At 32.3% G+C, this 21,956-nt stretch overlaps 1 protein-coding gene and 1 long non-coding RNA gene across 11 annotated transcripts; one reads left to right on the plus strand and one right to left on the minus strand.

Moving 5' to 3' along the window:
- Positions 1-679: 679 nt before the first annotated feature.
- LOC120083079 lies at positions 680-9,927 on the minus strand. Of its 4 annotated transcripts, XR_005483369.1 has the most exons (4): positions 9,137-9,927; positions 5,852-6,131; positions 4,538-4,656; positions 680-870 (listed from the first exon to the last, which is right to left on the minus strand). It is a non-coding gene; the product is annotated as an uncharacterized LOC120083079 (long non-coding RNA). The 4 variants fall into 4 exon arrangements; XR_005483371.1 differs by lacking the exon at positions 680-870 and having other exon boundaries at positions 4,429-4,656; positions 5,852-6,060; XR_005483370.1 differs by lacking the exon at positions 680-870 and having other exon boundaries at positions 4,429-4,656; positions 5,852-6,092.
- LOC120083078 (sialyltransferase-like protein 2) lies at positions 8,362-20,628 on the plus strand. 7 transcript variants are annotated; one of them, XR_005483367.1, is made up of 14 exons: positions 10,039-10,618; positions 10,709-10,782; positions 11,094-11,183; positions 11,333-11,410; positions 11,609-11,709; positions 12,107-12,299; positions 13,554-13,644; positions 13,736-13,800; positions 14,846-15,000; positions 15,086-15,167; positions 15,990-16,099; positions 16,660-17,072; positions 17,150-17,208; positions 20,073-20,628. XR_005483367.1 is itself a non-coding variant. In XM_039038616.1 (13 exons), exons 2-13 carry the CDS (start codon positions 10,531-10,533, stop codon positions 16,853-16,855), a joined length of 1,323 nt encoding a protein of 440 aa, XP_038894544.1. In that variant the 5' UTR covers positions 8,362-8,716; positions 10,411-10,530; the 3' UTR covers positions 16,856-17,399. The 7 variants fall into 7 exon arrangements, 4 of the variants coding, with proteins under 4 accessions (XP_038894544.1, XP_038894543.1, XP_038894545.1 ...); XM_039038616.1 differs by lacking the exon at positions 20,073-20,628 and adding an exon at positions 8,362-8,716 and having other exon boundaries at positions 10,411-10,618; positions 16,660-17,399; XM_039038615.1 differs by lacking the exon at positions 20,073-20,628 and adding an exon at positions 8,363-8,716 and having other exon boundaries at positions 10,265-10,618; positions 16,660-17,399.
- Positions 20,629-21,956: the final 1,328 nt, after the last annotated feature.

A 21,956-nucleotide genomic window follows, 5' to 3' on the forward strand; every position in this document is an offset into this window, starting at 1 on the left:
ATGTGTCCATGGATATGGACCAATAACAAGAAGTTAGTCCTTCACAAGTGTTCGTAACTCTAACTGGGTCAAATTACCATTTTACCCTTGGGTTACCTCTGACTCCTTAAGTGCCAATACTTCTTTAATGAACAACCTGTTTATGGTCCAACTACTTATCTACTTACCTTTAAGACGAGAAGGAGTGAATTTCATCTTGTATAATTATGTTCCCAGTTCCTCACTCGGTCTTTTACCCAAAATGGGAGGCATATTGGATTGGCGAACTAGCCACTTCACCCATACAAATCAAAAGATAGTCCCTCGTGAACAGGAGTTCATAATATACTCAGGATTAAGACTAAGTTGCGTAGGTCATCCTATTGAAATATGAATCTAACTAGTTAACGGTATTACATCTAGTGGTTACTATTTCGTGGTATGTGAATTACACGAATGCATTGGATCGTTGCGTTTGTATCAATACAAAGTGGTTCGTGTCCATAGTGTTACTAGGATAAGGTACCTACCCTTATCCCTATACTATAGACCCTTTAGGCTGTATCTTGAATATTGATCCCTGTATGTCTTCTCATATAGTTCAAGACTCATAAGATAGCCTTGATGTTAGTTTATTTGATTTAGGGTTATTAAGATAAAAATAGACAAACAACACAAATGATAACATTTATTGAATTAACATCTATAATTCTTTATTGATGACGGTCAATTAATAACATTTACTATCTACGAGTTTTAGGACATAAAACCCAACATATTCTTCATTTCAGGGAATTGATTCCTAGTGGCAGCTGGCACTTGCTGAGATGACGATGCGTGTAAGAACTGGACATGTTGTCTTTGCGAGAGCAGTGGGAGAACTCCAGCTTACTTTACAGAAAAATTATATTTTGTTAGAAAATGTATATGTAGTGCTTACTTAAAGAGGAACTTAATTTCTATAAAGTGTCTTATTGAACAAAATTATACTTTATATTTTTCTGTAAATAAAGTATTTATTTACAAAAAAAATTATTCATATTTGTTCTGCTAAACTAAAAGATAATCTATATGTGTTAAGACTGTTAACAACTAAAGCTCTCATAAATACTGAATTGTTTAAAACTGTGGTAACACAAAATCAACATAGAAATTTTTTCTTAAAGAAAATGCCCATCTTTGGGACCTTAGATTAGGACACATAAATCTCAATAGGATTGAGAGACTGGTTAAGAATGGACTTCTAAGTGAGTTAGAATAAAATTCTTTACTTATATGTGAGTCATGCCTTAAAGACAAAATAACTAAAAGATCTTTTACTGGAAAAGGTCACAAAGCTAAAGAACCCTTAGAGATTATACATTCAGACCTCTGTGGTCCGATCAATGTTAAGGCAAGAGAAGGGTTTGAATATTTCATCACTTTTACTAATGATTATTCCAGATATGGGTATGTTTATTTAATGCGACATAAGTCTGAAGCCCTCTCAAGAAGTATAAGGCTGAAGTTGAAAATGCATTAAATAAACAACTAAAACATTTCAATCTAATCGAGGTGAAGAGTATATAGATTTGAAATTTCAAGACTATTTGATAGAACCCATAATTGTATCCCAACTCTCAGCACTTGATACACCATAGCAGAATCGTGTATTAGAAAGGAGAAATCGAGCCCTGTTGGACATGGTTCAATTTATGATGAGTTGTGTTTTCTTACCAGACTCGTTTTAAGGTTATGCAGTATAGACTACAACTTACATTTTTTAACTGCATTCCATCTAAAAATGTTACTGGAACACCTTTGGAATTATAGAATGATCGTAAAGGTAGTTTACGTCATTTCAGGATCTGGGATTGCCCAACACACGTGCTTGAGAAAAATCCTAAGAAATTAGAACCTTGTTCAAAATTATGTCTATATGTAGGTTACCCCAAAGGAATGAGAGGTGGTTACTTCTATGATCCTAAAGATAATAAAGTGTTTGCGTCGAAAAATGTTATATTTTTAGAAGAGAACCACATAAGGGAGCATAAGCCTCGTAGTAAGATAGTGTTAAATGAACTTTCCAGTGAAACTACTGAACTTTCAACAAGAGTTGTTGAAGAGCCTAATACCTCAACAAGAGTTGTTGAAGTTGGTTCATCTAGTAGGTCACATCCACCTCAAACGTTGAGGGAGCCTTAACGTAGTGGGAGGGTTGCGAACTCGTCTATTCGTTAGATGGGTTTAACAGAAATTCTAGCTATCGTAGCTGACGGTGATGTTGAGAATCCATTGTCTTATAAGAAGGCGAGGATGTTGACAAAGATGAATGGATCAAAGCTATGGATCTCAAAATAGGGTTTATATACTTCATTCGGTCTTAGATCTTGTATATCAACTTGATGGGATAAAACCTATAGATTGCAAATGGATCTACAAGAGAAAACGGGGTGTTGATGGGGAGGTGCAAACTTTTAAGGTTAAACTTGTGGCAAAGGGTTATACCAAAGTTGAGGGAGTCAACTATGAGGAGACATTCTCACCTATTGCCATGTTGAAGTCTATCCAGATACTTTTGTTTATTACCTCATATTATGACTATGAGATTTGGCAAATGGATGTCAAGACTGCTTTTCTGAATGTCTATCTTGAGGAGACCATATATGTGGAGCAGCCTGAGGGATTCATAACCCAAGGTCAAGAGAAAAAGGTTTGTAAGTTTAATCGGTCTATTTATGGATTGAAACAAGCTTCTTGATCTTGGAATATAAGATTTGATACGTCGATTAAATCTTATGGCTTTGATCATAATGTTATGAGCCTTGTGTTGATAAGAGAGTTATCAACAGTTCAGAAGCTTTTCTTGTGTTGTATGTAGACAATATCCTACTCATTACGAATGATGTAGGTCTACTAGCTGAAATTAAAGATTGGCTAGCGACCCAATTCCAAATGAAATATTTGGGAGAGATGCAATTTGTTATGCGCATTCAGATCTTTAGGGATCAAAAGAACAAAACACTAGTCATGTCTCACACATCATACATTGACAAGATATTTGTCAAATTTTCGATATAGAACTCGAAAAGAGGTTTGCTCTCTTTCAGGCATGGAGTTATTTATTCTAAGGAACAATGTCCTAAAACACCTCAAGCGGTTGAGAAAATGAGATGGATCCCCTATGCATCGGCTGTCGGTAGCTTGATGTATGCAATGTTATGTGCTAGACCTGACATCTGCTATGCAGTGGGGATAGTCAGTAGATATCAATCTAATCCAGGATTTGATTACTGGACCGTCGTTAAGATCATCCTCAAGTATCTTAGAAGAACGAAGGACTATATGCTCGTGTATGATTCTAAGGATTTGATCCTTATATGATACACGGACTCTGATTTCTAGACTGATAAGGATTCTAGGAAATCCACTTCAGGATCAGTGTTCACTCCTAATGAAGGGGCTGTAATCTGAAGGAGCACCAAACAGAGGTGCATTGTTGACTCCATTATGGAGGTTGAGTATGTAGCATCTTATGAAGCTACCAAGTAAACTATGTGGCTAAAAAAATTCCTGACTGATCTGGAAATGGTTCTAGACATGTCAAAGTCCATCACCCTTTATTGTGATAATAGTGGTGTTGTGGCTAATTTTCGAGAGCCTAGGAGCCACAAACGTGGGAAGCACATAGAGTAGAAATATCTTCTCATTCGAGAGATTGTGCATTAAGGGAACTATAATTGAAAGCATAAGTCTGGCTTTGTAAATAAGTCATTGATATGATTGATGATTATTTATGAATAAACATATCTTATTCTAATGCAACTTAAGTCTTATTTTCTTTAAAATGTTCAAAAGAAATTGGACTAAAGTTTAAGTCATTTAGACAAGCGTGTTGTGACATTATGATCAGATCATAATGATTAATACAAGATATTTGTTGTACTAAGGCTAATCGATAGAATTGATATGAGATCTCAACTTCAAATATTAGGTACAATTTGGATGATATTGTGTTGTAACAGGAGAAATATGGCCTTGTTGAACTTAGTACATTTTAGGTACTTTTTTAAACATAATCCTAATGTTTTAAAATTCCACTGATGCCTGACTCCACTAAGGATATGTAAAGGATATTGTAGTTTTGAACGTTATTTCCTCCAAAATATTTACAAAACAATGTTGGATTATGAAAGTGTTGTAAAACTTGTTTATGACATTTTAGGTTTTGGTTAAAAAGAGACACTTATGTCAAAACAAACCCTTAGTGAAATAAATGTTCAAAAGTATGCCTAATTATAGGTAGTCCTTGAGGAGTTTATAAATGACCCTTTGAACATTCCAAAGTAAAATGATGTATTTGTGTGACAAATACTGATTCATTTGGAAAGTAAAAGGTTGCAGACCTATAAATAGGTCAAGCTATGTTGACAAATTAGTTTCAAGTAAAACCAAGTAATAACTAACAAGTGTTTTTAACCATTTATTTTATTTGAACATCAATTTCTAATTGTCAAACAGATAAGTCTTCATCGTAGTGGGAGAGTTATGAGATAATTCAACGTTTAAAAAGGCTTACTTGAAGTCTTCATTGTCATATAAGATGATAAGATGAAAACTCATAAACCTTTCAGTAGTGGGAGAGTTATGTGATGACTCAACCTTCGCTGTGATTTATTGGAAGTCAAAGCTATCATACTGGATGACAAGAGTTGACAAAGAGAAATTTTGTTAAAGTCATAAATTTGAAATAAAGTAGTGTACTTAATCTCAGTTAGTTTAATTTTTTTCTTTTTGTAGATTTTCATTGAGAGGGCAACCTCAAAGGATATGAACAGATTTACAAAAGGAGATTTGAAAATGAAGTACTTGGAGATAGAAGTCTTCGAAGTAAGACTCTTGGCGTTAGGTGAAAATCAACGCTAAAACTATTGGGTGAAAATGGTTTATGAGTCAATTTTCTAACTAGTTTCTATAACAAAGTATTTATGCATTACTTAATTCATTGTTGCATATGAGATATGTTGAAATGAATAACTTCTTTTATGAACAGGAGTTCAATGCATCTACACAATTTCAAGAAAATTTTCAAAGATTGCAAAAGGTTTGCAAAATTGTGATGTTCATTTGAGAAATAAATTTCACAATTGGGATATTTGAGAATAAGGTTTGTTATAGTATCATAACCATTAACTATGAACAATAACAATGTTCTTGTGTATTTATCTGATTTATATTCATATTTGTTCATTATGAATAAGGTGGAAATCAATATGAAAGTTTGACTATTTAACCAATGTTCAATAGTTGATTTGAAGTTTTTCTATATATTAAAAGTTCACATACAAATATTTAGGACATGATGTTAAATTTGCCTCATGCATCTTAAGTTTACAAAATAATTGTTTAATATTCCATGCAATTACTTCAAATAGAATGGTAATGTACCATTCTACAATGAAGTTTATATATCTATGGGAAAAGTTTCCTAAGACACCTAAAATGTTAAGGGGATGTAAATCTTACATGAGACTTAATTAACATTTTAATGTACAATTGGTTAGTTTAATCGGTAAAGTCGATGGTATGATCATTGAGTTTTGAAAATTAAAACTTACGAAAAATGAGATATGATTGTATATAGTTTAAGATTTGATTTTTTATAGAATACATTATTTTATAGTGAATTTAGAGAAATTCATGTTTTATCCTAATTGGTATATACTGGATAATAAGACAATTTTTTTCCTTGTGAAGTAATAATTTGCATAAGTCAAGTATTGTTGGATTGTATCAGCAAGCAGTGGAAGCAACAAGGATCGCACTCTAATTCATTAATTTTGGCAGAAACTAAAGCATGCTCTTGCAGAAACAAGTGGATTTCAGGTCATACCTTTGTAGAACTTCTTCAAAGCTTGATTTCCAGCTGAAAATCTCTCTAAATCTTGTTGTAGACCACCTCAAGATCATCCCTACTATCCTCTTGGAACTTTAGATTGAGTTGTGAGACTCAAAATAAGCTTGAATTAAGGGAATTTGGAGAATAACTCACAGCAGCAACCCACTTGAAGAACACTTTCTTCACGTGAATTTTTCAGCATTCTACAAATTGCATGCCTCAAATTCACTCCAATCTTCTCAATATATTGAAGACGATCATGCAAAGAAGATGGCTGCATGAGATGCAGTTCATGCTTGGAGTAATTGAAGCTTAAAGAAATGGGTTTTGTGTGAGCAACTTAAAGATGTAATGGAAAAATCCAACTTTCCATTTTTGTATTTTTCTTAAATCTTTTTCAATTTTCAATTGATTTCAAAAAATAATTTATTTTCTAAAATTGAAAATATTATTAATTTTACAAAATTAATTTCATAAATTAATTTTCTTAATAAAATTAATAAATAATTATTTAAACAATTTAAATAAGCCTAATTAATTTAATGTCAAATATTAAATTAGTTTTACACAATTCCATCTTCATATATTTAAATCATATTTAAATATTAATTCTCCAATTCCGTTTAATTCTTAAAATTAAACGTGTAATCATATCTCATATAATTACTAATTCCTTTAATTCTAATTTGAACGTTTCAAATTATCTTATCACGCTACTCTAAAGCTAACCCATTTACGAGCTAGTAAAGGGATTGCAAACCTACAGATCATGGACTCCAATGATCCGAAATTAATTGGCTAAACTCATTAGACCGAATTAACCCCATTCGTTAACTAATTGGTCACTCCACTAAAACCCATAGTTGAACTCTCCTCATTGTAGATATATTATGTCCACTCGATATAACCATGATTAGTAAGTTAACCCTTCACAGGTTGTTCGTAATAACGGCTGGGTCAAATCTCTGTTTTACCCCCGAGATTACCTCTTATTCCTTAAGTCCCACTGCTCTAATGAACAATTGATTTGTGACCCAATCAACAAATCGAGTCTCTCTCAGGCGAATGAGAGGATGGGGCCCCTTGTTCAAGATCTAGAATCAGCACTTAAAGGAACAACCTCTCTACTAACCCTAAATCAGGTAGGAGTGAATTTCATCTTGTAGAACTATGTCCCCAACTATTCATCCAGTCTTATCCTCAAAATGGGAGGCTTATTGAGCAGTGTTGTTGGACTACTCTCACCCATGCAGATCAAAGGATAATCCCAAACAAACAGGAGTTCATAATTAGCTCAGGATTTAGGTCAAGTTACCTAGGTCATCGCTTTGAAATAGTCAGTCTTAAACAGTAAACATCGTTATAAAGTAAGAGTGACTGATTTCTTGGTCTGATCTTGTACAAAACTCATTTGCATAAGACGCCCCCACTCCTCATGTCATAACATGTACAAATTAGGATCACTTCGTTTTTAGCATTTTGCAACTCTTTGTAACAACTACAGAGTAGGTCGCATCCAATAGTGTTACCAGAATAAGACACCTAACCTTATTCATATACTATAGATCATTTTAACTATTTACTCGAATCGGACCCACTTTTATGTCTCCACATAAAGTTTTAGTACTCATGTAATAGTCAAAGGATTTTTAAGTTTATTGGATTTCTAATAAGCAATACATATATTCAATAACAACTTATTGAATTTTCAGAATAAGTTTTATTGTTTACAAACCACGAGTTTTAAGACATAAAACCCAACAAGTATGTCCTAAGATATTTGAAAGCTATTTCAGATATAACTTAATCTATCCACTTTAGGAGATAATGTGGTGCAAGGGTTAAGTTTGAGGACATATGCAAGCACCAAGTCGTAGGAATAACGTAGAATGTTAGAAACACCTTGTTGGTGAATAGATTGTTCTATTAGAAACACCTTGTTGGTGAACAAATGATTCTTGTTGACACAACCGGTTGAATTACATAAAATATTTTCTAGGCTAAATTATATGAAAGTCGATTAATTTAATTAAAGAGTTTAATTAATTAATTAAGTATCATTGGAGCTTCAATGTATAGGTCCATAAAGTCCCTAGTTAGCTTAATTAAATGAGAATCAAGTTAACTTTGGATTAATTTGAATTGTTCAAATTAATTGAATGAGAATTAATTATATAAGATATAATTAATATAATGTATATGATACATCATAACATAAAATTTTATGAGATAAATAAATATTTGAATATGATTCAAGTATTAAAAACTATAGGTTAAAATTAATATCAATGTGAATCATATTAATACTATAAGTTAATATGAAGATCAATAAAATATAGATTATATTATACGTGATATAATATAAACTATATGTTGTATGTTATGTATGATATCACATATGGTTGGTTGGTTTTTTATATATAATAAAGTTAGTTACTTAAAATTTAAATTAATTTTATTTAAATTGTTTTTAAAATTTTAAATGAATTATGACAAGGAGAGTTAGTTTCATATCCCCGCCTCTCTCTTTCCTTTAATCTCTCAACCCCAAAAATACATGGAGAAGGCTTCTCACTTTGACAGAGAGAGTCTTCTTCATTTCATCAACCACATTTGCTCTTTGTGATTTAGACTGAAAATTTTTTCTCATCATAAAACTCTTCTCCTTTCCCAAAATTAATTAAGAGCGAGCCCACAATTCCATTACGATTCTCATTCTAAGAATAACAAGGAAGCCTTCATGGTGGTGCCCATTTTGTGTTTGCTGAATTTTCGTGTTGGTGAGACCGGGAAAGGATCGAGTTCATGATCGTGCAGTAGATCGGGAGAGGAAATCGTGAAGACGTGAATTCTTCATGGGTGAGTAGAATTCTCTTTCTTTTCTCCTCTTTAAGCATGCTTATTAATTATGAAAGATTATCCTGTACAATTCTTGTTCTTCTCTGTATTTTCAGTTTTAATTTCAGATTGAAATTGGATCACACGGCACGCTTTCACTTTAGAAAACAATACAAACACATCAAGCAAACATTGGAAAAGGGATAGAGTTCTATCACAATCTATTAGTGATAGAACTCTATTGCAGTCTATCTGATTTGAAATCCAGTTAGCCACATTTTGATACATTCTAATTGAAATCACTTAAATTTCAAATACCTATCAGTTGAATTTGAGGTGTTGAATTCAATTAAAGAAGAAGAAGAAAAAAAAAAAAGAACATCGCTAAGTATAACTAAATAACCAAAACCTAAAACAATTATGAAAACCTAGAGGAGATACCTCTCACTCAATTGCTGATGATGAAGAAGAAAAACGATGATGAAGAAGAAGGCAAGAAGAAGTTGCCACACTCAAAGAAGAAGAAGTCACCGAAGAAGTCATCGATCGAGGAAGAAGAAGACGCCGAAGTCGAAAGAGAAGAAATCGTCGATTACGCGAGTGCGCGAAATTGAAATGTAAAAAGGGTATTTTCGAAAATTTCAGAAAAGGGAAAGGTTGCTTGTCGATTACCCCCTTTTTCTTTGCTATGCATGTAAATAGTTTTTTTTTTTTTTTCCTATTTATAAGAATTTCCCAATTTAAAATGCATAAATATATTAAATGAAGTTAAAAATATTTAGAAATATAATATGCTATATTATAAACCTAACTTTTTTTTTTTTTTTTTAAATTCAAATATATATTATGTAATGTATTATAAATTAAATTAGGTCAAATTCCAAGTTTAGTCTCTATGATTTGGATAAAGTTAAAAACTATACCATATGATTTTAAAATTTAGTTCTTATAGTTCGATATAACTTCATATATAGTCCGTATGGTTTTTTAAATTCTCTTAAATAATCCATACCATAGGGACTATTTATTATGATGCTTTTATCAAACCACAAAGCTAAATTCTAATTATAAACCATAAGACCTAAATTTTAACTTACTCCAAATTATAGGGTCAAAATTTCAAATTTTCCTAAAAAAATATATATATACAAAATAATAAGTATACAATTTTTTTTAAACATAAAACATGCTCATAAATAAATTAATAATCATTTATTGTCAATTAATATTTAACAGGTAATTACAACTAGTTTAAAATTATTTAAATTAGAATTCAATTATTAAATTCTATTTAACACATATCTGAAAATAAGAAATATAACTATATTTTTATTTAAATCTAATATTTTTAAATTTCTGTTTTTAAATTTTCTATTAAATAGACCTTTAATTTTTTATACAAATTTTGGTAATTGATCTCAATTTAGATGCATTGAGAAAAATTAGTTTAATAAATTTTTAAAAAGCTAGTTTTGAATGGTGAAATTTCTCAATTATTTTTCACAATTTTCCATGCAAATGAGATGCTGGTAAAGAAAAATAACCCGATAGAATGAAAATTGATGAAAGGCCAAGATGTGCGCATAATAGAGGAATTCGGGTTTGTTCATAACGAGACATTCAACGACAGCATTCAATTCAAATAAATACTGGCTTCCCTTTTCTCTTTGGGTGAAAAATTTCTGGTTGAAATTTCGAATAGCACCGTTTTCCAGTGAGTGCGGAAACAAGATACAGGAAATTACAGATCAAGGTTGATTCTTGTCGAGATCCATTGAGTGAAGGGACTGATACATATCGAGCTTTCAGATCCGATCAACCTTGTTTCTACATAGATGAGGCTGTTGCATTTCGCTTTTGTGCTTGCTTTAGCTTCTGGATTTGCCGCTATACTCATCTACATTAACGGTGTCTCTAACCTATGTAAGAACCTTTATGTTTCTGTTTAATTCCTTTTCATTTGCATTCGTTGTATGTTTATGATCATCTACTTGTGCTTTTATGTATTAATAGATGGGAATTATCAACTCTCCGACGAGGATTTTGAAGCTCTGCAATCTCTTCAGAGCAATTTCCAGAAATGTGTGGTGAGTTCTGAAAACCAATTGTTTTGAATATTTGCTATTTCCGAACTGGAAAGAACATGTTGATAAAAGTTTTTCCTTGTGGGTAATGTGAGGCATAAGCTTGTGACTTCACATTCTCTGTATAGGAAGAGCTTTTCGAATGGGATGATTAAGACCATTTAGTTAATTTGGGATGTTACTTTGTTTTATATGACATAGATGATTGTGTGTTTATCTCGATCCAGTGCAAAGTAGTTTAACATTTTGCTCATTTAAAACAAAAACTTCAATCTCTTTTGTAGTTGCATGTTAATTGTTCAATCTTGTTGCAGAGTGCGAATGGATTAGGTTTACAAGCTGAAGGTGGTCAAGATTATTGCCTAGTTACAATGAGGTTTCCTCAAGATACCATTCCCAAATGGGTAGGTTCTCTTGGTCATTCTGACAGACTGTTCATATATTTGTTGAGTAGACGAAGTTCGATTAAGTCCTGCCAGACTGTGTTCTTATGAGCCAAATTTAGCTAATACGCAAACTAGTACTTAGATCTTCAAAATTTACATGTGGACAGAAAGACCCTAAAACTGGTGATCTTGAAGGTTTATCATATGAATTTAATCTCTGCGAAGCTGTGGCTATATGGGAACAGGTAAGCTGCTTTCCATGTCTGATAAAAGATTTTATGCATCGTTTTTTAGGAGTAATCGAACATCACCCATTCTAATGTCTACTTTTATCTCAAAAGATGCACCTTGAAATTAAATGAGGTCTCCTTTTATTATTTCTCTTATAAGTGTTCATATGCATGTTTGTAAATTAATTATTATTTAATGAGTTGACTGCTTAGGTGCGGAACAGTACCACCATATTGACCAGGGAGTACATTGATAGCTTGCCAAATGGATGGGAAGAGTATGCTTGGCGTAGGATAAACAAGGGAGTACTTCTGTAAGTAGTTACAGTTACAAAAGTTTATCCTTGAAATGATTGATGATATATATGGGTCTATAGACACCAAAAATTTCTCCTTGAAATGATTAATAATATATTGTTTAACACCAATCACTTGCTGAAGACTTGTATTCTACTGCAAAAAACAACCTAGTTTGAACATACGTTTTCTTAGTTTTGGACTTCATATTAGGTTTTTAGAAATTCCGTTTCTAATAATCATAAGGAAAGAACTCCTTTTGTAGCGGTATAGTTTACTGCAAAGTGCACATGAATTCACAAAGTACACGTTGACGTTGCTGCGTTTTGAGCTCCAGAATGAACATTCTTATCAGAAGACCATGGAAAGTTTCCCGTAGCCAGGCTCACTATGACCTTTTTTTTCCTTTTGCAGTAATCGTTGCGAGAATAGAACTTTGTGCATGGAGAAACTTTCCCTAGTACTTCCTGAAACACCACCATATGTACCAAAACAGTATGGTCGTTGTGCCGTTGTGGGAAATTCTGGAGATCTCTTGAAAACCAAATTTGGGGAGGAGATAGATGGTTTTGATGTTGTTATCAGGGAAAATGGGGCTCCTATCCAGGTTCCGCTTCTTCTAATCATTTTAGATGCTCCACTCCTTTTAATAATTTTTCTTAATCCCCCCTTTGTCTTGCATTTCCTCGTTTACACCATTTATCCTCAACAAGGAATTGTTCATTGGCTAACGTTCTGTCTCAGCCTAAGATCCCTCCTCCTCTTTTGGGGTTCCACATTCTTTGTCTAATAGAGAAATACTGGATATTTTCGACCTTCTTTCTTTACCGTGTGAACTTCATTGTTCTTCAAGGAGAAGGGATGTTAGTTGATGGGATCCCAGTTTCTGCCGGTTTTTCTTGCAATTACTTCTTTCTTTGTCTAGTTAAACCCTCCCCTTTGAGTGATATTTGTCTTTGCCTCGTTGGAGAAGGTGAAAATTTCCAAGAGGTAAGCTGTTTGTTTGGCAGGTCCTCTGTGGAAGAGTTAACTCCTTAGATAAAGTGTCGAGGAAGGTGCCCAATTTGACCGGGCCTTGGTGTTGCATTCTTTGTAGAAACACTGGGTATTGTCGACCTTCTTTCTTTACTGCATGAAATTCACTGTTCTTCAGGGAGAAGGGATGCTAGTTGTTGGGATCCCAGTTCGTCTGCTGGTTCTCTTGTAATTACTTCTTTCTTTGTCTAGTTAACCCCCCTCCTTTGAGTGATATTTGTCTTCGCCTCGTTGGAGAAGGTACAAATTTCCAAGAAGGTTAAGTTTTCTTTTTGGCAGGTCCTCTATGGAAGAGTTAACTCCTTAGATAAAGTGTCGAGGAAGGTGCCCAATGTGATTGGGCCTTGGGTGTTGCATTCTTTGTAGGAGGATAGTTGAGGATCTTAATTGTATATTTTGGAGTTGTGATTTTGCTTATGTAGTTTGGAGTTGTGTCTTTGAGGAGTTCGATCTTAGCTAGGCTCGGCAAAGGGACAGTAGAGAGATGCTAGAGGAGTTCTTTCTTCATCCTTCTTTTTGTGAGAGAGAAAAGTTTTAAGTGGAGTATGTGCTATCTTGTGGGTGCTATCTTGTGGGGTGCCATCTTGTTGAGGCTTTGAGATAGGAGGAACAATAGAATTTTTAGAGGGCTTGAGAGGTTTCCAAGCGATGCTTGGTCCCCCTGTCTTATTTTACTTTATTGAAGGCTCTTATAGTTCGTTTGTTTTTTTTCCTTTTGTGGACTCTCTTTTCGTATGGCATGCATTCCTTTATTCTTTTCAATAAAAGCTCAGTTATTCATAGAAAAACAATTTACTTAATATGTTTGACATTCTGATTTTCACAGAACTATACAGACCATGTGGGTAAAAAAAGCACCTTTCGTCTTCTTAATAGAGGATCTGCAAAAGCTCTGGATAAAGTTGTGGAGTTAGATGGTATCAATATCTTTTCACTTGTTATTTGTTTTACTAATGACATAATATTAGAATTTATATGTATACTAAGTACGAATTGCATATTCTGCAGAAACAAGAAGGGAGGTTTTGTTGATCAAAACAACAATTCATGACATCATGAACAAGATGATTAAGGTTCCCTTACTGTTTATAGTGGCTTCTCTTTTAACTACCTTTAATAAAAATACATGATTTTAATTTCTGTGCTTTGTAGCTTTCTAGAATTGATACTGGTTTGGACCAAACTCCGTGATTTGTTACCTTGAAGTTTCTTTAGTTCCTTTTTTCCATCAACCAAGTTCAAGCAAAAAATAAATGGCTTTTTTTTTTTTTTTTTTTTTTTTTTTCTAATAGTTCCTTCTATGGAGATTTTGTTTCCCTTTTACTCACCGATTTTCATGTCTTGAAGGGAGAATAAGGGAATATTAAACCAAATGAGACTAAGGACAATTCCATATCCTTCTAACAAACTAAAAGAGGAAATTTTCATTCATTCTTTTTGGGTTGAAACTAGAAAGAGAGAGGAGGAAAAATGCTGGTAGGATTTTTCAATCCTGACACCGAGTGTAATAGAAGATCCTCTAGAATGTGAATCAACGAATTCTTTCATTTGCCTAAATTGTAATTCTTTTTGTAAAGTTTTTTGTAATTACTCTTTAGGTAACGTTTTACTTTGTTGGACTCCCTTTTCTTAGTGGGATTTTTGTGGGCTTGATTTTTTGTATATTCTTGTACTCATTCATTTTTTTTTTCCAATGAAATCAGTTGTTTCCATTAAAAAAAGAATGTGAATCAATAAATTCAGGAGCTCAGAAGAAGAGCCTTCATTACCCTTGAATATGAAGCATTATGAATTCATCTCACTCTGCTCCTTTTTTTTCCCCTTCAGGTTAATTTGCACACGTTTATAGTGAGTGTTTAGGCCAACTTGTGTGTAAATGGCTATTGCATTGAAATTAATATATTTTTAATGTATTCATTAATTTTCTTGCTTGTCAAATACAGAGTTAGATGTCATACGACTAATGATAGATCATGTTTTACATACCATTTCTACTTAAAACTTTATTCCTAACTTCTTGAATGTTGAATTTGCTTTGCACTTAAAATTTCACCATCAAATATCTTATTTAGTTGATGCTTTCCACCCTACTTATTGTTTTCCTCATACTTTGTGCAGGAGGTTCCAATAAAAAATCCTGTTTATCTCATGCTTGGTGCTTCATTTGGTTCTGCTGCAAAAGGAACTGGGCTCAAGGCTCTTGAGTTTGCTCTCTCTATATGTGATTCCGTGGATATGTATGGCTTTACTGTTGATCCTGGTTATAAAGAATGGTATGAGATTTGGTGTTACAATTAATTTCTTAAGATCTGAGATAAAAATTATTCTTAATTGATGAATGAAACTGAATGTTCTCAGGACAAGATATTTTTCAGAATCTCGGCAAGGTCATACACCTCTGCATGGTAGGGCATATTACCAGATGATGGAATGTTTGGGCGTAAGTCTGCTAATATTTATGTCATGTACTGAAATTTATGTGCTTTATATACTTAGTGCAATGTGCAACGGAGAAGTTCCCTTCTGTAGGTGGCAAAACTAAACTAAATTTTTGAAGTATCAAAGCTTTGATTATAGATTATAAACCTTGCCAAAAGTTAAAATGAGAAAATATTAGAATATCCAAGTGTTAAATCTGTCATTGAAATTTCATTGTTGATTTTATTAAATGAGTTAAGTTTTGTGAATCGAATCTTCTGTATTACGATCTGACGAAATTTGAAGAGAATTCAAAATTGATAAATGGAAATTACTTGATATTTTATCAACGAATATCTATCCTCAAGGATTGAAGACATGCACCAAGTGGTAAGAATTAAAATATTCGTCGACATGTTGATATATCCATAAATCGAAGGGTTCGATATTGATATTTGGAGATTAATTGACATCTTCAATATCTTTTACAAATGAAATGCTCATATAAAACATAAAAGAGACATCTATTTAGTCTAATATGAAAAGAAATACTAATAACAATATTCTTAACTTAGTTAGGGGTAAAAACAACTTAACTATTAATCTAAATACTTTTTTAAAAAAAAAAAAATTGACTTACAAAAATAGCCGTTATAATTTATATTTTTTCGATATATCTGTTGATATATCATATTGATATCGACATTGATATTTTAATCCTTGCTTGGTGGATATTCATTTTCTTGTTAAATTGTTAATTATTATGACAAGTTATGTATTAACCTTTAACTTTTCATCTATGCTTGATTAGTTGGGAAGTAATTGTACTTTATAAACTGTGTAGCTTGTCAAAATCCATTCTCCAATGCGACCTAACCCTAGCCGGGTGGTGAAGTGGGTACCAAGCCAAAAGATGATTAATGTTGCTAGAGTTGCATCTGAGAAACGATTGAGGTAGTTGAATCATTGATCATTATCAACATCTGCACTCCTCACCCCACCCCACCAAAGAAAAAAAAAAGAACTTCGTGGGTGATGTATTTGTTTCTACTAAACTACGAATCATTCTATGAATGTTGAATGCCATTTCATTCTCATTTGATGAATCTGTACAGCATGGTAAGACTCTGCGTATCAGCTATTCAATGTATTTGTGGGTCTACCTCCTTTAATTAGTTGCTTCTATACCCTCCATCTCAGTCATACCTTTTTTAAATTATGTCGATGCTCATGTTCATAAATGAATTTTTGGTGCCTGGGCATACAAATTTATGCTGTGTGCTAGTCTATATTCTTAGTCTAGAATTTCAACACAAAACGTGCATTAATGATTGCAGGATTCCCATGCTGGATCCGCAACTCTTTAGCAATTATCAACTATGCTGCAAATATTTTGGTGTTCTATCGTATTTGCTTTACTAACAAACTAAATAATTCCTAAACTCATATGTTTGTTCACTTGATCGATGTATTTGATTTTTCTGAACTCTTGGTGCTTATCCTTAAATGTATAGGAAGGTTGGAGCAGGTTCTAGAGACCCGTTGGCTCCATGTTCTATCATAAAAAAGCAAAGCAGAAGCAAGCCTATATCAATTTCAAGCCTGCGCAAGCCTGCCGCTGACCATAAAAAATATGTGAGTGGCACAACCATGTATCCTTTGGAGCATAATCCGGGTCGTGGTCTTCTTTGCACAGTGCCGCCAAGTTGAATCCATGGATTAATTGTTGAAGTTCATTTCTAATGAGACGTTGTGCAGCAAGAGGATTGAAAGACAAGAAGGCATTGTCCATTTTTTCAAAGTACAAAACTTCCGCGTGCACATCTTGGAGTCTTGAAACTTGGAAGTCCTGAAATCTGTGCATTCTTCAATCATTCTCTTTCTAGCAATAGCACGATCATTCATCACCGGGGACTGCATTTAAAAGGTCTTAATGGTTATTTTTCACACACTGTTCGTGCAATTTAGTTCGAAGAGTAATTGCAAATGCCCTTTGTCATTCAGGCTTGTTCCTGCTCATCGGAGAAACAAATTTTTTCTCCTGTGAAGTCTGGACTGGTGAGGTAAGTGGATTTTGGTATAGATATTGATATTATGAATTAATTTTGACTGCACATATTGATTATTGAGTAGAGTGGTTTATTCTCTCTTCAAAAATTTTTGTGAAGCTTTTGATATGTTAGACCTAAAACTTAGGGTGTTTAGAACGTTCCTCATGTACCAGCTCTAGCTTTTAGCCATCCGTTTAGTAGTAGTTCACTTGTTTCCATATTTGCTGTTCTGGTTAGTTACCATAGGTTGAGAGTTAATGTTCCGTCTTTAGAATGATTTTACAGGTGAATTTATTGACTTTGTTTATAACTTTCAAAGTCTAAAGAGTTTTTCAATAGAATGTAAAGAGAGATCCATAAATAAGAATTGGTTAGACAATTTTTATTAGAAATCAAAATAGGCACATTGCAAATAGAAAAAATGTCAATGTGGCTGGGATCCAAAATGGGAAAAGGAGATTCAAATGTCTGTTTGAGAATATGTAAGGTGGGGAGATCGAACTCATGCCTGTTAAAGAAAATATAGAGATTAACTTTATTTAATTCTTCATTAGTCAAAACAATGTCTGTTTCCTGTTAGGCTATAACCGAATGTTGTTTAAGAACTCAAAAACTGAGCTTGAGAGTGCCAATGAAATGAGGACACAAGTGGTTTTTCTTAAAAAAATTATATACATATATTTAAATCTATATCTATAAAGAGAAATTTTTTAGTTATTTTGTTATTTATTTCTTACTATATTGCCTATTTTACCTTTCGAATGTCTAAGGATGTGACCGTTCAGGTTAATGTGTATGTTTGCTACGAGTGCAATCTCGATTGTATATGTGAAACGTCACAATGTGTTTGTATGCGCACAACCTTTTTATGTGACGACACCTCATGGTTGGGTATTTGAAAAGTTTTAATAATTTTCATTTATTTCATTGTTTTGCTCTTATTATTTTTTTAAAAATATAAATTTATAGTTTGTCCTTCAAACTTATTGGGTCACATGAATTGGTTGATGCAAATGGAAAACAACTATTTGAGTTGAGAAGTGGTGTCTATTTGCATATGGGCAATTGATTGTAGATGTGAAATATCATGATCCAACAATTGAGATGGGTTTGTACAAACATGTCCTTTCATATAAAGCCACCTTTAACAATTGGGTATTTCAAAAGTTCTAATTCACATTATTCATTCAAAATTTAAAATAAACAATTTTTTAGGATACTATAACACCCTTCAAGATACATCATATAAGCATCTAAATGGTTATTTTCACCTCTTAAAAATGGTTATTTGGACTGTTTAGACCCGATGATTTTAGTCAATGTTGATAAGTGTGTCATCAGTCATGATAATTAAAAGGGATTTTTGGTACGTGGTAATGGAAATGTGGGAATAGGATGAGATTCATGAATTGTTATTTTAGGCTTTCATTTATTTTTTAGTACGTTGTAATTATATATATATATATATATATATATACACACACACTACACAGATTTATAAATCAGTTAATTGTATACATATTAAGTTGAATTTATTAGTAATATTTTGATCCATAAATAAAACGTCCCAAAAGCTAATATGAATAGAAAAAACATACGTCTCTTTCTAGTATCTGTTCATTGTCGTATATTATTCATTAAAAGTCATTTTCATTGCTGTCTAGAGGTCAGTGGCAGATTTACGTAAGGGCCAAGGGGCACGTACCTCTTTTCAAGTTATCGGTTTTGTATTTTTAATATAAACTTTTAAGTAATAGTTAATGATATTTATTAGTAAATGCCTCGGAATCTCCAAAATGATAAATTTATTGAGTTGACGATCTGACTACTCTCACCTATATAAATCATAGGATCACCCTCAAACTAGTTAACGAAACTTCCCAATGCATTAAAAATAAAAGATTAAATTTATCAAATAGAAGCGTACAACTTCTAGACGTAATATGAAAAGACAAATTTTGCATATAAAAACTCAATAAAAGAAAGAGTTGTTTTGAAGGGGAATTTAATTTAGAAACAAAATCTCGATGTTTTAAAAATAAATTATCTTGTGTCTGTCTACGCAGGTCTTATTGCGCCACTGCTTGAAATAAAGTTTATTATATTCTAATTATGAAATAAAATAAATAAAAATATAACCTATGTTTTAGGTTGCAAATGCAATACAACGTCGCTAGTTACAGAAAAATTCATAAAAATAGTGCAGTTTCTCTATCTTATGTAGATGTTTTTTCCTTCAAAATCTAGAGAAGTTTTCATTCTCAGTTTTCAACAACATTCTATTGAATTCGTAATATTTACTTTTTTTTCTCTTTTACTTAATTTCATATTTACATAATATATATATTAGTATTAGAGTTAAAAGCTACAAAACAATTTATTTGTCATTCGTATCATATCATCGATAAGTAAATTTCAAAATCTTCTTAGACTTTTTTGTTCTGATACTTTTAGATCTATGTAATAAATTTTAATATTTTTTATTGTGAATACTTTTATAGAGTTAACTCTAATTCAATATGGAGAGATATTTTAAAAGAAAAACAATAATAGAGATAGATTCTCATAGATCGTATACAAAAATCAATTTAGGAGAATTACGTGCAGATCTTTGTCTAAGAACTAAAATTCTGTTTAGAATTATATATTTAAGATCAAGTTTGTAGAGCATATTTACAAAAAGGTCCTTGTCAACCTCGAGACCATATTTTTTCATTCAAGAGATTTAGAGTAAAGCCAAGACGACTTAATCTATTGTGGTTTAAGGAATATTCAAATTGGTTAGAATACAACATTTCAAATGATGATGGATTTTGTTTATGTTCCTACTTTTTCAAACCAGATGTGTAAAGAATCACGAGGTGACTGTTTTGTAGGTAGGATTTTTAAATTGGAAGAAAAAAGAAAAATTGCAAACACATGTTGGTGGTTCCAATAGTGCACACAGTCAAGCTTGGAGTAAATGTGAGGTTCTCTTGAAACAAAAGCAACATATTGAGACTTTTATGAATAGGATGTCTGATCAAGTACGAGTTGAGTATCAAACTCGATTAGGTGCATCAACTGATTGTATTCGAGTTTTATTAAGACAAGGGCTTGCATACTGTGGACATGATGAGACAATGATTCGAAGAATGAAGATAATTTTATTGAACTGTTAATAGTACAAGTGCTCTATCACTTAAGATAGCAATTGATGATTTCTTTTCTCGACATGGGTTAAGCATTACTAGTTTGCGAGGATGAGGATATGACGAAGCAAGTAATATGCAAGGTGAATTCAATGGATTGAAAGCACTTATTTTGAAAGAAAATGAATGTGCTTTTTACATTCATTGTTTCTCTCATCAACTCTAATTAGCTCTTATAGCTACTGTGTTAAAATCATGTAGTAATTGCGGATCTTTTTTTTATTGTTATAAATGGGGTGAATCTTATTGGGACATCAACAAAACGTTGAGATATTCTATGAGAGAAATATAGCACAACAATTTTTTAGTCTTATAATGGTGAAATATCAAGTGGTTGAGGACTAAATCAAGATACAATGGTTAAACGACCAGGAGGTTCTCGATGAAGATCAGATTACAACACTTTAACAAGTTTTATTATAATGTTCTCTTCAGTAGCTGATGTACTCGAGACAATTGTGCAAAGTTTGATCAAATTTAGAACAAAAATATGAAGCGAAGATATTAATGAGTTCAATCCTATCATTTGACTTTGTTTTCCATATACATTTCATGAAAAATATTTGGGAATCACAATAACCTGTCTCAAGCATTACAAAGAAAAAAAAATTAAGATATTGTGAATGTAATGAATTTGGTCAAAATTTGTAAAGTAAGATTGCAAGATAAAGAGAGTCTGGTTGGGGTTCATTGTTGAATGCAGTTTCTAATTTCTACAATAGTCGTGATATTGAAGTTTTTGAATGGATGACATGTTTATGATTCGAGGATGAAAAAGCGAAAAGCTCAATCAATCACAAATTTGTATCATTATCATGTTGAAGCTTTCTGTGTAGCCATTGATATGCAACTTCAAGAGTTGAATAGTCACATTACTAAAATAAGTACTGAATTGCTTCTTCGTGTGGCTTGTTTGAATTTGAGTAATTCATTTATTGTTTTTGATAGGCAAAAACTATGTCGACTTGCACAATTTTATCCAAGAGACTTTTCAGCTATTGAACTCTCTGTGCTTGAGTATCAACTTCAAAATTATATTATTGATATGCATTCAGCTATTGATTTTGTTGAACTAAAAAACATATGTGGTCTTGAAGTAAAAATGGTCGTGACAAATAGAGATAAGGTATATTCATTAATTTATCGATTGCTCACCTCAGTGTTGATTTTACCTGTTGCAACAACTACTAAAGAGGACATTTTCTGCTATGAATATTGTGAAATCGATTGCACAATCGAATGAGAGATCAACGGATGAATAATTGTATTATAGCATATATTGAGAAAGATTTATTGGATAAGTTAGATAATAAAGTTATCATGGATCAATTTCGAAACATGAAAACTCGTAGAAGACAATTGTAGTGGATCAATTCAGTTAGATATGAACCAATGAATATTGTCTTACATTTGTTTATAAAAATTTGTCAATTACATTTGTATATATAGTGCCCCTATATAAAATTCTTGGATCCACCATTGTTAGAGGTCATCCATTATTTTTCTTTAAAGATGAATAAGATTGTATTTTAAATAAAAAATAGCATGATAGTTAATAAAATTAAGGTG

Source organism: Benincasa hispida, chromosome 8 (assembly GCF_009727055.1).
Source record: "Benincasa hispida cultivar B227 chromosome 8, ASM972705v1, whole genome shotgun sequence".
NCBI lineage: Eukaryota > Viridiplantae > Streptophyta > Magnoliopsida > Cucurbitales > Cucurbitaceae > Benincasa > Benincasa hispida.